We start from the raw sequence: 11649 nt of genomic DNA, 5'->3' as shown, positions 1-11649 counted from the left end.
GTGCACTGTGACGCACACGCGAACGGGAGCTGCGTATGAGCCCCACCCCTTCCTGCCGCGCCTCCACGTACCCAAGTTGGTTCCGGGCTTCTAGCCTCCTCGCTAGCTCGTACGCAAGGTGCGTGGTGACGTCACGGCGACGCGGGCGCCATCCCGGAAGCGCGAGCAAGGCCGCCAGATGTGCAGGTGCCGCTGCCACCGACGCCGGGGCCGAGTTTGGGGTGGGGCCGGGGCCGCCGGGACCGCTGGGGAGCCAGGCCAGGTCGGGCGCGGCCCCCGGGCTGTCGCGGGGTGGGGAGTGCCACTGGACACTTCTGGGCACCTCTCCTGTACACAGGCCTCAGTTTCCCTGTATGTTCAGTGGATCCGGGTCCGGGGTGCAAGAGCAGGGGCCGCCTGTGTTCAGACTGGGCAGTGTCACCCAGAATCGGGCATTGCTCTGCTTGGGCCTGTTTCCCGCTTTGCAGGGGTGGGGCGTGAGGGTATATGCGGGTCCTGCCCCCACTCCGGGGTTTTGCTGAGCTTGGGTGGCCAAATTATTTTGTTAAATGACCTGGGTGGAATCATGGCGCCTCGACTCCTCGCCATTTGACCTTGGGCGACGGAGCCCACCAATGTGAGCTTTAGTTGCCCTCGGAGAGGAATGATAGTGTCTGTCTTGTAGGGGTAATTGGGGATTAAATTTACTCATATTCTTGGAAGCACCGGGGAGGCGCTCCTCAAAACCCTGATTCCCACGTCCGTCCTAGGACTTCTTTACACTCCCCTTGGAGAAACGGCCTGCTCTATAGTTCAACTTTTTATCACTGTTGGGACTGTCACAGAGTGGAGTCTAAAAAGATGTAACTAAAAGGGATCAGCACTGTGAGATTCTGATTTTTTTTACCATTTTCTGGATGAAAAAACTGATTGAGGTGAGGTGACTGTCGCGAGGTCACACAACTTCCCTCTCTGCGTGTTTCCCTCAAATATATTTGGAGCAGGGCCCAGATACCTTTTTGGGTCATTCCACCCTTTTTCGATCCAGACTGGTAGTCAAGGAAGCCTTCCTGAGAGAGGCAGCTGGGAGTGGAGGGATGTGCCTTGAATCCCTCACATCTGGAAGCCAGATACAGGAAAGAGCCCTACTTTGAAGCAGAACCATTTCCTGCAGGTCCAAATCCTGCGCCTGCCAGACTAGCTATGCCCCCACTCCCACCCCCCCCCCCCCCCCACACACACACAGCTCTGACCTTTGAGCCCAAGTATCCTGTTTATACATGAACATGCTTTTCTTGAAATGTAGAGACTGGATGCCTGTACCTGGCACATGGTGGGAGCTCAATAAACAGTGATACTGGCAGAGGGGTAGGGTTTCACCAGGTGTGGCAGCTTATTTCCAGAGGCAGGTGGGAGCTGCAACCTGCTAGCCAGATTCAGGGCACAAATCCTCTTGGCCTCCATGATGTTTATTTGCTAACATTTGTAAGTTAGACGATTTCACAGAAGAAAAAAAATCGTCCATTTTTTTCCTGGAAAAAATCAGAAGTCCGTTAAGGAAGCAACCGCTTTAAGAAGTTGCTGTGCCGTCATGGGTAGATACTGAACACCTCTGCAGATTTATGCCTTTGTAGATCCTGTGTACTACGGGCATGTGAGTTGTGACAGGTTTATTGTCTGTGATAATGGCCCAGTGGCTTAGTCTCTGAGCTTCAGTTTTCTCGCATATTAATATGGTAACAGTTCCCATGTATAAAGTTGTACCTTGTTTAGCTTAAAGTTGGTGCTCAGTAGAGGGTGGAGTAAGTGGAATCTGAAAGAACTTTCTGATCCGTGTATAAATCTTTGCCAATGGCAAGTGGGCCTTTCTCTTAGCCATTAAATGTGTGGGCCCAGAACCAAGCTATGTCACAATTCTGGGATTTTCCTGAAGCCCCCCACCAGGAGGGTCAGTGCTAAAGCTGTGGCCTTCCCTGCCCTGGCCTGATCCAGAAAGCCCCCACCCAGTGGAATGGTTATGTGTGCCAGGGAAGCTGAGAACCACAGAGCCATCTGGGTTGCTGGGGCCCACAGCCTGGCTGCAAGGGCCTGAAATTCTTGGCTTTAATTTGGTGTTAAGGTCTAGCGTCAGAGCAGAGTTTGGAAGGTCTTGTTTGCCTCTGCCAAATGAAGTTCAGGTGATCCCTTGATGTGAGCCAGGTTCTGAGCTGGGCTCTGAAGACAGCAAACAAGCAAGAGACACAGGCCTTGACTCTCTTGGAGCTGATATTGCTGTGGGATGACAGGCAAACAGGCCAACTAAGATAATTTCAGACAGAAATGAGCCAGTGAAACAAAACAAGGTGAAGTGATCAGAGTGACCAGAGTAGGGGGGTAGTCATCAAGACTTCCTGGGAGAGAAGACCCTGGAGGTGGTGGTGATCTGAGGGGGCAGCCAAGCATGTTCTAGCAGTGGGGACAGCAGGTGCCAAGGCCCTGAAGTGGAATGGGCAAAGGCAGGGGAGGGGGTTGGTGGGAGGAGGCAGGCAGATCAGTGCAGGTGGAAGGTGCCGGTGGCCTTGGGCACATTGAGAGTGGGTGTGGAGGAGAGATGGGATTCTGATGTATTTAGGTGCAAGTTATAAATATGACCTCCTGGAGTTCTCAAAAACCCTGCATTCCCAAGATGTCAACACGGAGGCTCAGGTGGCAAGACTGACTCACATTAGCAGCCTGTAGGGTTCCCAGCCCCTTCTCTTTGTCCCATCTTCCCCAGTGCCTGATGCAGACCGAAGACTTTCTTCCTGCCTGTTTCAGGCAGTGGAGGAGGAGGAAGAGATGGATCCCCCGGCCTCGGCCTCGAGGGTCTTCTGCAGCCGCATCCTGAGCATGGTGAATGTGGATGATGTCAACGCCATCATCCTGGCCCAGAAGAACATGTGAGTGGTGGCCAAGGGCCCTGGGCCCAGGAGTGGGAAGGAATCCATTTTGTTGGCCAGCATTCTTGCCCTGCCCACCCCTACCCTGGCCCCACACTGGTGGTAAAATGAAGGAAATGAGCAAAGCTGCTGGCTGACTCCAAAGTAAACTTTTTCATGGCCTGAGGTGAGGCCGTGGCACAGGAAACAGGGCTTTAGGATGCTGCAGCTGTGGATGGCTTGGCAAAGACCGCAGCAGCTCTTGTCCCACGGCTAGGGTAGAAAGTTGGGAGGATAGGATGGGGGATATAAGGTAGCTGGTGGGCTGACTTCCTGTTGGGAGCCTGGTGTCTCAGAGCCCAGACTGTCTGCAGAGCACCTAGGGTCTCTTGGAGGGGCCACAAATGCCCTTTTGCTCTCCCTGGGCTTGACACTATGGCTACTGCAGCTCCATTCTGATTTGGCCTAATCTTTGGGGAGGAAGGGCTAACACAATCTTGGGGTTTCATTTTTGTATCTTTTTTTTTTAATCCTCACCCAAGAATATTTTTTCCATTGATTTTTAGAGAGAGTGAAAGGGAGGGAGGAGGGAGGAGAGAGAGACATATCCATTAGTTGCCTCCCACGTGGGCCCCAACTGGGGATGGGGCTCAAACCTGCAATCTAGGTACATGCTCTTGACTGGGAATTGAACCTGAGACCCTTCACTCCATGGGCCGACGCTCTAATCACTGCGCAAAACTGCCAGAGCATTTTTGTGCCTTTAGGCTGAAGGTTCTTCCCACCATTTGACACAGTATGAACCTGATACTCTTCTCGCTCTGTGACAAGGTTGCTGGGTATCAGCAATACTCCTCTTTCTCCTAGTTCTTTATATATATATATATATAATTTTTTTTTTTTATTGATTCTTTACAGAGAGGAAGAGAGAGGGATAGTCAGAAACATCAGTGAGAGAGAAACATTGATCAGCTGCCTCCTGCACACTCCCCACTGGGGATGTGCCCGCAACCAAGGTACATGCCCTTGACCGGAATCGAACCTGGGACCCCGAGTCCGCAGGCTGACACTCTATCCATTGAGCCAAACCGGTCAGGGCCCTAGCTCTTTTTTAAAAAAAATATTTTTATTGATTTCAGACAGGAAGGGAGAGGGAGATAGAAACGTCAATGATGAGAGAGAATCATTGATCAGATGCCTTCTGCACATTCCCCAGTGGGGATCGAGCCTACAACCTGGCATGTGCCCCAACTGGGAATTGAACCGTAACCTCCTAGTCCAGTGATGGCGAACCTTTTGAGCTCGGCGTGTCAGCATTTTGAAAAACCCTAACTTAACTCTGGTGCCGTGTCACATATATAAATTTTTTTATATTTGCAACCATAGTAAAACAAAGATTTAAATTTTTGATATTTATTTTATATATTTAAATGCCATTTAACAAAAATCAACCAAAAAAATGAGTTCACGTGTCACCTCTGACACGCGTGTCATAGGTTCGCCATCACTGTCGTAGTCCGTAGGTCAATGCTCAACCACTGAGCGATGCTGGCCGGGCTCTCCTAGTTCTTTGTGTCAGATTCAGACCTGGCCCTGGAGAAATACTACCGTGAGGGGAGACAAAACCAGACACAAACCTTCCTGGCACCATGGTCTCAGGGTTAGGCCAGAGAAACTATCTGAGGTTAAGGGAGTCAGAGGAGTCTGAGAGGGACAGTGAAAGCTACATGAGAAAAGCACACGTGAGTAGGGTTTTGAAGTTTGAACAGTAGTCTGCCACGTGGCTTAATCAAGTAGAGCTTTGTAGGACAAGGGAATGGCACATGCAAAGGTCATGGAACAGGAAAAGGGCTTAGCATACTCAGTTGGCAGAGCCCTGGAGACTGACCAGAAGCATCGGTGGCCTCTGCTACCAGGCTGGACCGCTTTGAGAAAACCAACGAGATGCTGGTGAACTTCAACAACCTGTCAAACGCCCGCCTGCAGCAGATGAGCGAGCGCTTCCTGCACCACACGAGGACGCTGACGGAGATGAAGCGGGACCTGGACAGCATCTTCCGCAGGATCAGGTACGTACGTGGGCCCGCTGGCCTCTGCCTCCCGCTCCGAGGCCCGGTCCTCCCCCCCTCAGTAGGGCCTCCACCTAACAGAGTAACACATCAAGGGCAGATCCAACTCGCTTGTTTTTCAAGACTTCATCGTGCACTTAGCATCCAAGATTTGAACTCCGGCATAAAAATCACAAAGTTTCTGAATTTGAATTTTATTTATCTTTTGAAAAAATGCAACATAGCACCAGACACATGATGCAAGAAAGGCAGGCAAAGAGCAAACAGTGAAAAGCCGGCCTCCTGCCCGCCTATCCCTCTACCCAGATTTTCTCTCAAGAAACATGTCAGATTGCTGGGTTTTAGGGTATGGGAAGGCAGCATTTCTCACCTCCACCGACCTGCTCATTGGGCCTCAGCCTGGCCCTAACACAGACACCCTCACCGAGGGTGCCCACTCCAAGGGTGGGAGTTTTGCAGGGCTGAGTGCCTGGGCCTCTCTCCAGTCCAGGAGCACAGTGTGACAAGCAATGAGGGGGAAGTTCCCACCACCCACTCACACAGAGCTGACAGCAAGGTTGCTAGCCTGCATGTAGCCCAGCCTGTCTGCTCAAGGGGTTCAGCCTATGTGCCTTCTCTTACCCTGCAGGACGCTGAAAGGGAAGCTGGCCAGGCAGTACCCAGAGGCCTTCAGCCGTAAGTGTCACCCAGGGCTCCTGTGCCCCATGTCTGGTCTCTGCCACCCTTGGATGCCACCTTCTTGAGCCCAGGGCTGGCTTTTAGAAGGTCACCTCAGGGGCTGGTGGGTAATGGGTCCAAAGAGTCCTGGGACAGGGTCCCCTCTCTGGGGGGAGGTGGCAGGGACGAGAACAATAGCAATCCTTGCCCCAGTGAGTGCTACATACCCTTACAAATAGGCTGTTACCCATAACCAGCTGTGAGGTGGGGGCCGTAACCCCATTTCACATGGCAAAACTGGGGCCCAGAGGGGCACCTGCTTGTCAGAGGAAACAGTGCTCCCTCACACTGAGCCTCAGCTTAACCCAGGTGCTGAATGGGCCAACAGCTCCCGCCCCACAGACAACCAGAGGTAGAGGCAGTGCCATTGCCATCAGCCCCAGTTTATCCAGGAGGGAGCTAAGGCAAGGGCAGGTGAGGGGCCCGACTCAGGTGACACAGCTGAGAACAGAGCCAGGCTCAGGCTTGACCCCAGGACCCCTATCAGCCTGATCCAGAGAACCTGAGTCCTTACCTCACTTTGGAGGCCTCTCACCTGCCTGGGCCTCAGTTCCCTCTTTTGTAAAATGGATGAAGTCATGCCCCATGGCAGGGTGGGTGGGGGTTGCTGTCAGAGGATCACAGGTCCAGTTAATCCCTCATCATGGTGACTAAGCCAACTCCTGGGCCACCTTCCCCCAGACGTCCCAGAGGCATCCCTCCTGGAGGACGACGACGAAGACCCCATCCCGCCCAGCACCACGACCACCATTGCCACCTCGGAACAGAGCACAGGTTCCTGTGACACGAGCCCAGATACCATCTCACCCTCCCTCAGCCCTGGATTCGAGGACCTGTCCCAAATCCAGCCCAACTCCCCTGCCATCAATGAGCACAGCCAGATGGATGATAAGCAGATGCCGGGCCAGTAGCTCTGTTCCCAGGCACTCCAAGGGGTCTCTCCAGGTATCTGAGGTGGCAGCAGATAACCCTGCCGGGAAATGGTCAGCTTTGCCACCCTATTCTGTCACCCAGGGCACCCTGGGGGATAAGGCTCCCTCCCAGCATGGGGGAATCTATCATTCTCACTCCTTCACCGAGGCTATTTTTCTCCTGCAGACCCTCTGCCAGGCCAGGGGTTGAGCAGCCAGCTGGAGTTGTTGGGCTGGGCACAAGGAATCTTTTCCAGAGCCAGGCCTGAGGTCTGCTCTGAACAACACTTAAAGGTTCCCAAAGACAAAAGCCAGATGTCCCCTGTCTCAGCACCCCAGTCAGGACCTCCTTGAGGCGGACAAACACTATCATGTCTCAGTTCACTCCCACACCTACTAATTCTGGTCTCCCTGTCCCTTCCTCCAAGGAAAGTATTAAATACTTTCTCCAATCAGTATCTCAAGGAGGTTTCTGAAACAGTTGTAGAAAGCTCAAGACCATCCACTCAGCCCCAGGTGTGATAAAAGCCCACATTTGTCTGACCAAAGGTGTGAGCCCTGAGGGCCCTGCAGATCTCTCCCAGGGCCTCCGTGAAGCCAAGCCACCTTGGAAAACAGAATTTAACAGAATATTTTTGTATCCGATGTTTACAGATGTTGTTGGGAAGTTATCAATAAAAAGACTAAAAAGAGAAGGGTGTACCCAGCAGTGGCTTCCTTCCATCCTTGTGTCCATCAGCTCAGAAGGGGGACAAGTGCTGGAAGTGGAACAGGATGGGGTGCAGACCTAATAACCCAGGCTCCTATAACCATTGCTCCAATACTGTTCTTTACCTCCGCGATTTTCAGCCTTTCTCATCTCATGGCACACATAAACTAATACTAAGATTCTGTGGCACAACATAAAGTAGATTTTTGCCGACATGAGAAAAAATGTTTTAAAAATTCTTGCGGCACACGGGTTGAAAATCACTACCTTACCTCCTTGAATAACTCCTCCAGATTTCAGTTGCTGGGTAGGCTCCTTGGGAAACTGAGATGGTCCCCTTCCCCATTAGAAACTCACAGTCCTTGAATCTTTGAAGCACTTGCTTTAGCCTGATCGATAGGGGCGCTGGGAAGAGTTCAAAGAAATGAAGAGGTACTCTGCCAAACCCAGGAGTAACTTCTAGGACCTCACCTCTTTCATACGCCCGCCACTTTTTAGCCATCCGGGAGTCTGCTAGGTCTCACCCCATTTTCTTTTTAAATATAATGTTTTTAAATTGATTTTAGAGAGACAGGGAGAGAAACAACCATGTGAGAGAGAAACATTGATTTGTTGCTTCTTATATACGGGATGGAACCCACAACCTGGGCATTGCCCTGACCCGAAATCCAACCAGCGACCCTTCCGCGCACAGCAAGTCGCTCAACCATCTGAGCCACACCGGCCAGGACCCCACCCCATTTTCTTGAGCCGATGCAGCAATCCTACCTGTTCTCCCTGCTCCCCAGGCGCGCCGCCCTCAAATCCATCAGCGCACAGCCGCCAGAAAGTTTTAGAATAACTGGCTCCGGGTGTTAGGTACCTACGTGGCTCCCAAGGGTCCCAGGCCTCCTACCTTTCCTGCTACACCCTCGCTTCCTATACCCGCAGACCCTCTGCTTAATGCCTCGATTTAGCACAAAAGTCTACTCCACCCAATAAGTACTCGAGTTCCCGCAACGTCGGGTCTTCAGCCGACCCTGAAACAGCGGGTAGAAACACCTGGTAGTGTGGCAGACTTCCCAGGTGACCCGGGGCGGAAGTGCACACCCGGAAGCAGGTGAGCGACACTCCCGGCTGCGTTCTCAGCGCACAACTCGGCGGCGGGGCGGGGCAGGACGCGCGGCGCGAATTGTGACGCACGCGTGCAGCGTACTCAGTGCGCAGGCGCTCTCGGCGGCGATTCGACGGTTTCCGGTTCCGCCGTCCTCTTTCTCGTCAACGAGGCGGCGGAGCAGGTTGGTGGAAGTGTTCGTGCGGGCTCGCGTCGGATCGGGGTCGAGCGGGAGGTACGGGGCCGAGGCAGCGGAGGGGACGGCCCGAAGCGGTTCGTGCGGGTCAGGCTCCGCCGGTCGGCTAAGCAGCGCGTATTGGGCCAGTGTTTTGGGCCCCAGGAGGCGAACCGGCCTTTGGGAGAATGGCTTGCCCGCGCCGCCGGCTTAAGCTATCAGACGGGGCCTCGGGGTGGGGGTTTGGTCTTGTGCAGATCCAAATTAGTGGGTGGGATTTTAAGCATGTAACTTTTTCTCTGTGCTTTAAAAGTATTAAAACCTTCATCCCCACCCCCTAAGTAGGCTCTCCACCTCCTTTTCTATATTTGTAAAGAAGCCGGTAGTGTCTATCTTGTAGGTGTGTGGGGTTTTTTTTTTTTTTTTGATAAAAACAAATGCCTGTGTAAACAAGTATGTGGCATGTGGTTGGCAGATGGGTTGGAGCAAAGGCAAGAGGTGTGGTCTAAGAAGTTTGGGGGTAACTGAGAAGGAAGCCAAAGTGGGTATGAGCTGTAGTTGGAGAGGAGAGGCCCTGGAGGGGAATGACTATTGAGATGGGATTCCCACCCAAACTGCAGGAAGGGTACTTTGTAGAGATGTGGTTAGGGGTTGATGAAAGGGAGGGAGGGAGGATGGGTTGGTGGAACCTCCAGATCACACTTGGGGGAAATGTTTAAGGCAAAATGGTGCCCGGGCCAGGTACTTCTCATTGCATGTGCAGACTTGGAGGGCTGGAAGGCCACAGGCACTGGGGTGGGCCTACAGGTGGGCTCCATGCGGGGCCAGCCCCCCAGCTCAAGACGCTCGGGCCTGACAGTACTCCCTACTTTGTCCCTTCCTCCCCAGCAGACGCAGAGATGCAGATCTTTGTGAAGACCCTGACTGGCAAGACCATCACCCTTGAGGTTGAGCCCAGTGACACCATTGAGAATGTCAAAGCTAAAATTCAAGACAAGGAGGGTAAGTTTGGGTAGCTGTGGGTGCTGAGGCCTTGCCAGTGCTTTTTCTGCATCGTTTCAAGAAGGCATTTTATTTCTATCTGGGTTTCCCTTCTGACAGATTGGAGTTAATAGTGGAGAAGGGCGGGGGGGCACGGAGCTGCCAGTAATGCTTGCCAGAGCCTCAGTAACTGAGATTCTCTCAATCCCCAGGCATCCCACCTGACCAGCAGCGTCTGATTTTTGCGGGCAAACAGCTAGAGGATGGTCGCACTCTCTCAGACTACAATATTCAGAAAGGTATTGTGTGTGTGTTGGCTGAACAGGGCCCCATAAAGCCTGGGGCCCAGGTGGGACATTGATGTCAGTGGTGTTTTTCTTGTCTTTTTGTTTATTCTCAAGGAGGATAGTTTTCCCATTGGTTTTTAGGGAGGGGGGCAGAGAGAAACATTGATTGGTTGCACACACCCCAAATCGGGCAGGGAAGGAACTGGAAAACCAGGTATGTGCACCAGGTATGTGCCCTAGACAGAAATAGATCACAAGACCCTCCAGTGTGTGGCTGATGCTCTCCCATTGAGCACACTGGCCAGGGCTGTTTTGTCTTTTTAAGCTTCATCTGAAGACATGCTTGTTTGGTTTGTTTGTTGGTTTTGTTTGTTAATCTTCACCCTGGAATATTTTTCCCATTGACTTTTAGAGTGGAAGAAGGGGGGGTGTCGATCTGTTGCCTTCCCATACGCACCCAAAACTTAATTATGTGCTCTGACCAGGAATCAAACCTGTAGCCTTTTGGTGTAGGGGATGAAGCTCCAACCAACTGAGCCATAGCGGCCAGGGCAGAGGGGGATGGTCCTTAAGGTGAGGATCAGAGGAGGTGGGGGAGACTTGCTTTTACAAGGTACTGTTTTCATCCCTGGAAAACAGTACCTGTGTTTCCAAATGGCAATAGTTTCCCATGTTGTCGTTCACCTTATCTTTCTCTCTTTTGTTGTTAATCCTCACCTGGGTTGCAGGCACATCCCCAGTAGGAAGTGTGCAGGAGGCAGCTGATCAATGTTTCTAACTCTCTATCCCTCTCCCTTCCTCTCTGTAAAAAATCAATAAAATACATTTCTTTTAAAAAATGTAACTACTATAAAGGAAATCAGTGCCACTCTTTGCAGCAACAAGCTTTAACTGTTCTGCCTAGCAAAAGTAAAAGGTCAGCCTCACACCACTTAGAAATTACCTTACCTGTTGGGAATCCAGCTGGACAGCATTGTTGGCATTTTTTTTTATTATTAGCAATAATTGTGCCTTGGATAAACCTCATTGGTTACGATACTGCCACTGGGCAAACCTGTGTTGGCATTTATTAGCCTCAGACTCTCCAAGGGCTGGTGTGGCCATCACACAAAAGCTCTGCCCTGCATCTGTGGGCCAGTTGTTGGGCCCAGGATGAATCACTGCTTCTCCCCAATCTTCATTTACTATAGAGTCCACCCTGCACTTGGTGCTGCGTCTCAGGGGTGGCATCATCGAACCCTCCCTCCGCCAGCTCGCGCAAAAGTACAACTGCGACAAGATGATCTGCCGCAAGTAAGTATGCTTGGGGGTGGGGCCTGGTGGAGAGCGGTCAGGTGCCCTGACCAATCCTTCCTTTCTCTGCTCAGGTGTTACGCCCGCCTGCACCCCCGTGCTGTCAACTGCCGCAAGAAGAAGTGCGGCCACACCAACAACCTGCGCCCCAAGAAGAAGGTTAAATAAGGCCCCTCCACCAACTCCTTGGGTCCACAGGGCAGCCTTCTACCTGAACCCTGTGATGCTGGGGCCTCAATAAAGTTTCTGTTTTGTTGACTGGAGCAGTAACTGGTGTCCATGTGGCTGGTCTGTCCAGTGGGGAAGGTGGCCAGGGGTGGGTATCTCCCTTGGGGACTCCCTGTTTTGTGAGTTCTTGGGTGTTCAGGTGTGGGTGGGTTCCAGAAAGTTAGGTACACCCCACCTAGTGGAAAACACCTGTTCTCGGTTTAGAATCTTAAAAGCACACACAGGCCCCACCTGATGATTTTGGAGGGGTAAACCTTTGTGGTTTTTCACGACTTTGTATGATGTTTCTGCAAATCAGGCGAGGGCTGGA

The 11649-nt window shown here is 52.1% G+C and overlaps 2 protein-coding genes across 5 annotated transcripts; both read left to right on the top strand.

The window, feature by feature from the left end:
- Positions 1-20: 20 nt before the first annotated feature.
- Positions 21-7501, top strand: KXD1 (KxDL motif containing 1). Of its 3 annotated transcripts, none has more exons than XM_081092859.1 (5): positions 21-186; positions 2735-2897; positions 4793-4945; positions 5574-5620; positions 6344-7501. In XM_081092859.1, the coding sequence occupies exons 1-5, from the start codon at positions 36-38 to the stop codon at positions 6571-6573; spliced, it is 744 nt and encodes a 247-aa protein (XP_080948985.1). In that variant the 5' UTR covers positions 21-35; the 3' UTR covers positions 6574-7501. The 3 variants fall into 3 exon arrangements, with proteins under 3 accessions (XP_080948985.1, XP_080948987.1, XP_080948986.1); XM_081092861.1 differs by having other exon boundaries at positions 140-186; positions 2776-2897; positions 6344-7373; XM_081092860.1 differs by having other exon boundaries at positions 150-262; positions 2776-2897; positions 6344-7373.
- Positions 7502-8484: 983 nt separating this feature from the next.
- UBA52 (ubiquitin A-52 residue ribosomal protein fusion product 1) lies at positions 8485-11374 on the top strand. Of its 2 annotated transcripts, none has more exons than XM_081092857.1 (5): positions 8485-8559; positions 9439-9552; positions 9744-9830; positions 11009-11111; positions 11186-11374. In XM_081092857.1, exons 2-5 carry the CDS (start codon positions 9450-9452, stop codon positions 11277-11279), a joined length of 387 nt encoding a protein of 128 aa, XP_080948983.1. In that variant the 5' UTR covers positions 8485-8559; positions 9439-9449; the 3' UTR covers positions 11280-11374. The 2 variants fall into 2 exon arrangements, with proteins under 2 accessions (XP_080948983.1, XP_080948984.1); XM_081092858.1 differs by having other exon boundaries at positions 8517-8610.
- Positions 11375-11649: the final 275 nt, after the last annotated feature.

The sequence above is a fragment of the Myotis nattereri genome (assembly GCF_964212035.1).
Source record: "Myotis nattereri genome assembly, chromosome: 5".
Classification (NCBI taxonomy): Eukaryota; Metazoa; Chordata; class Mammalia; order Chiroptera; family Vespertilionidae; genus Myotis; species Myotis nattereri.
The sequence above is the reverse complement of the archived record's forward strand: the minus strand, read 5'-3'. Positions and strand labels throughout refer to the sequence as shown.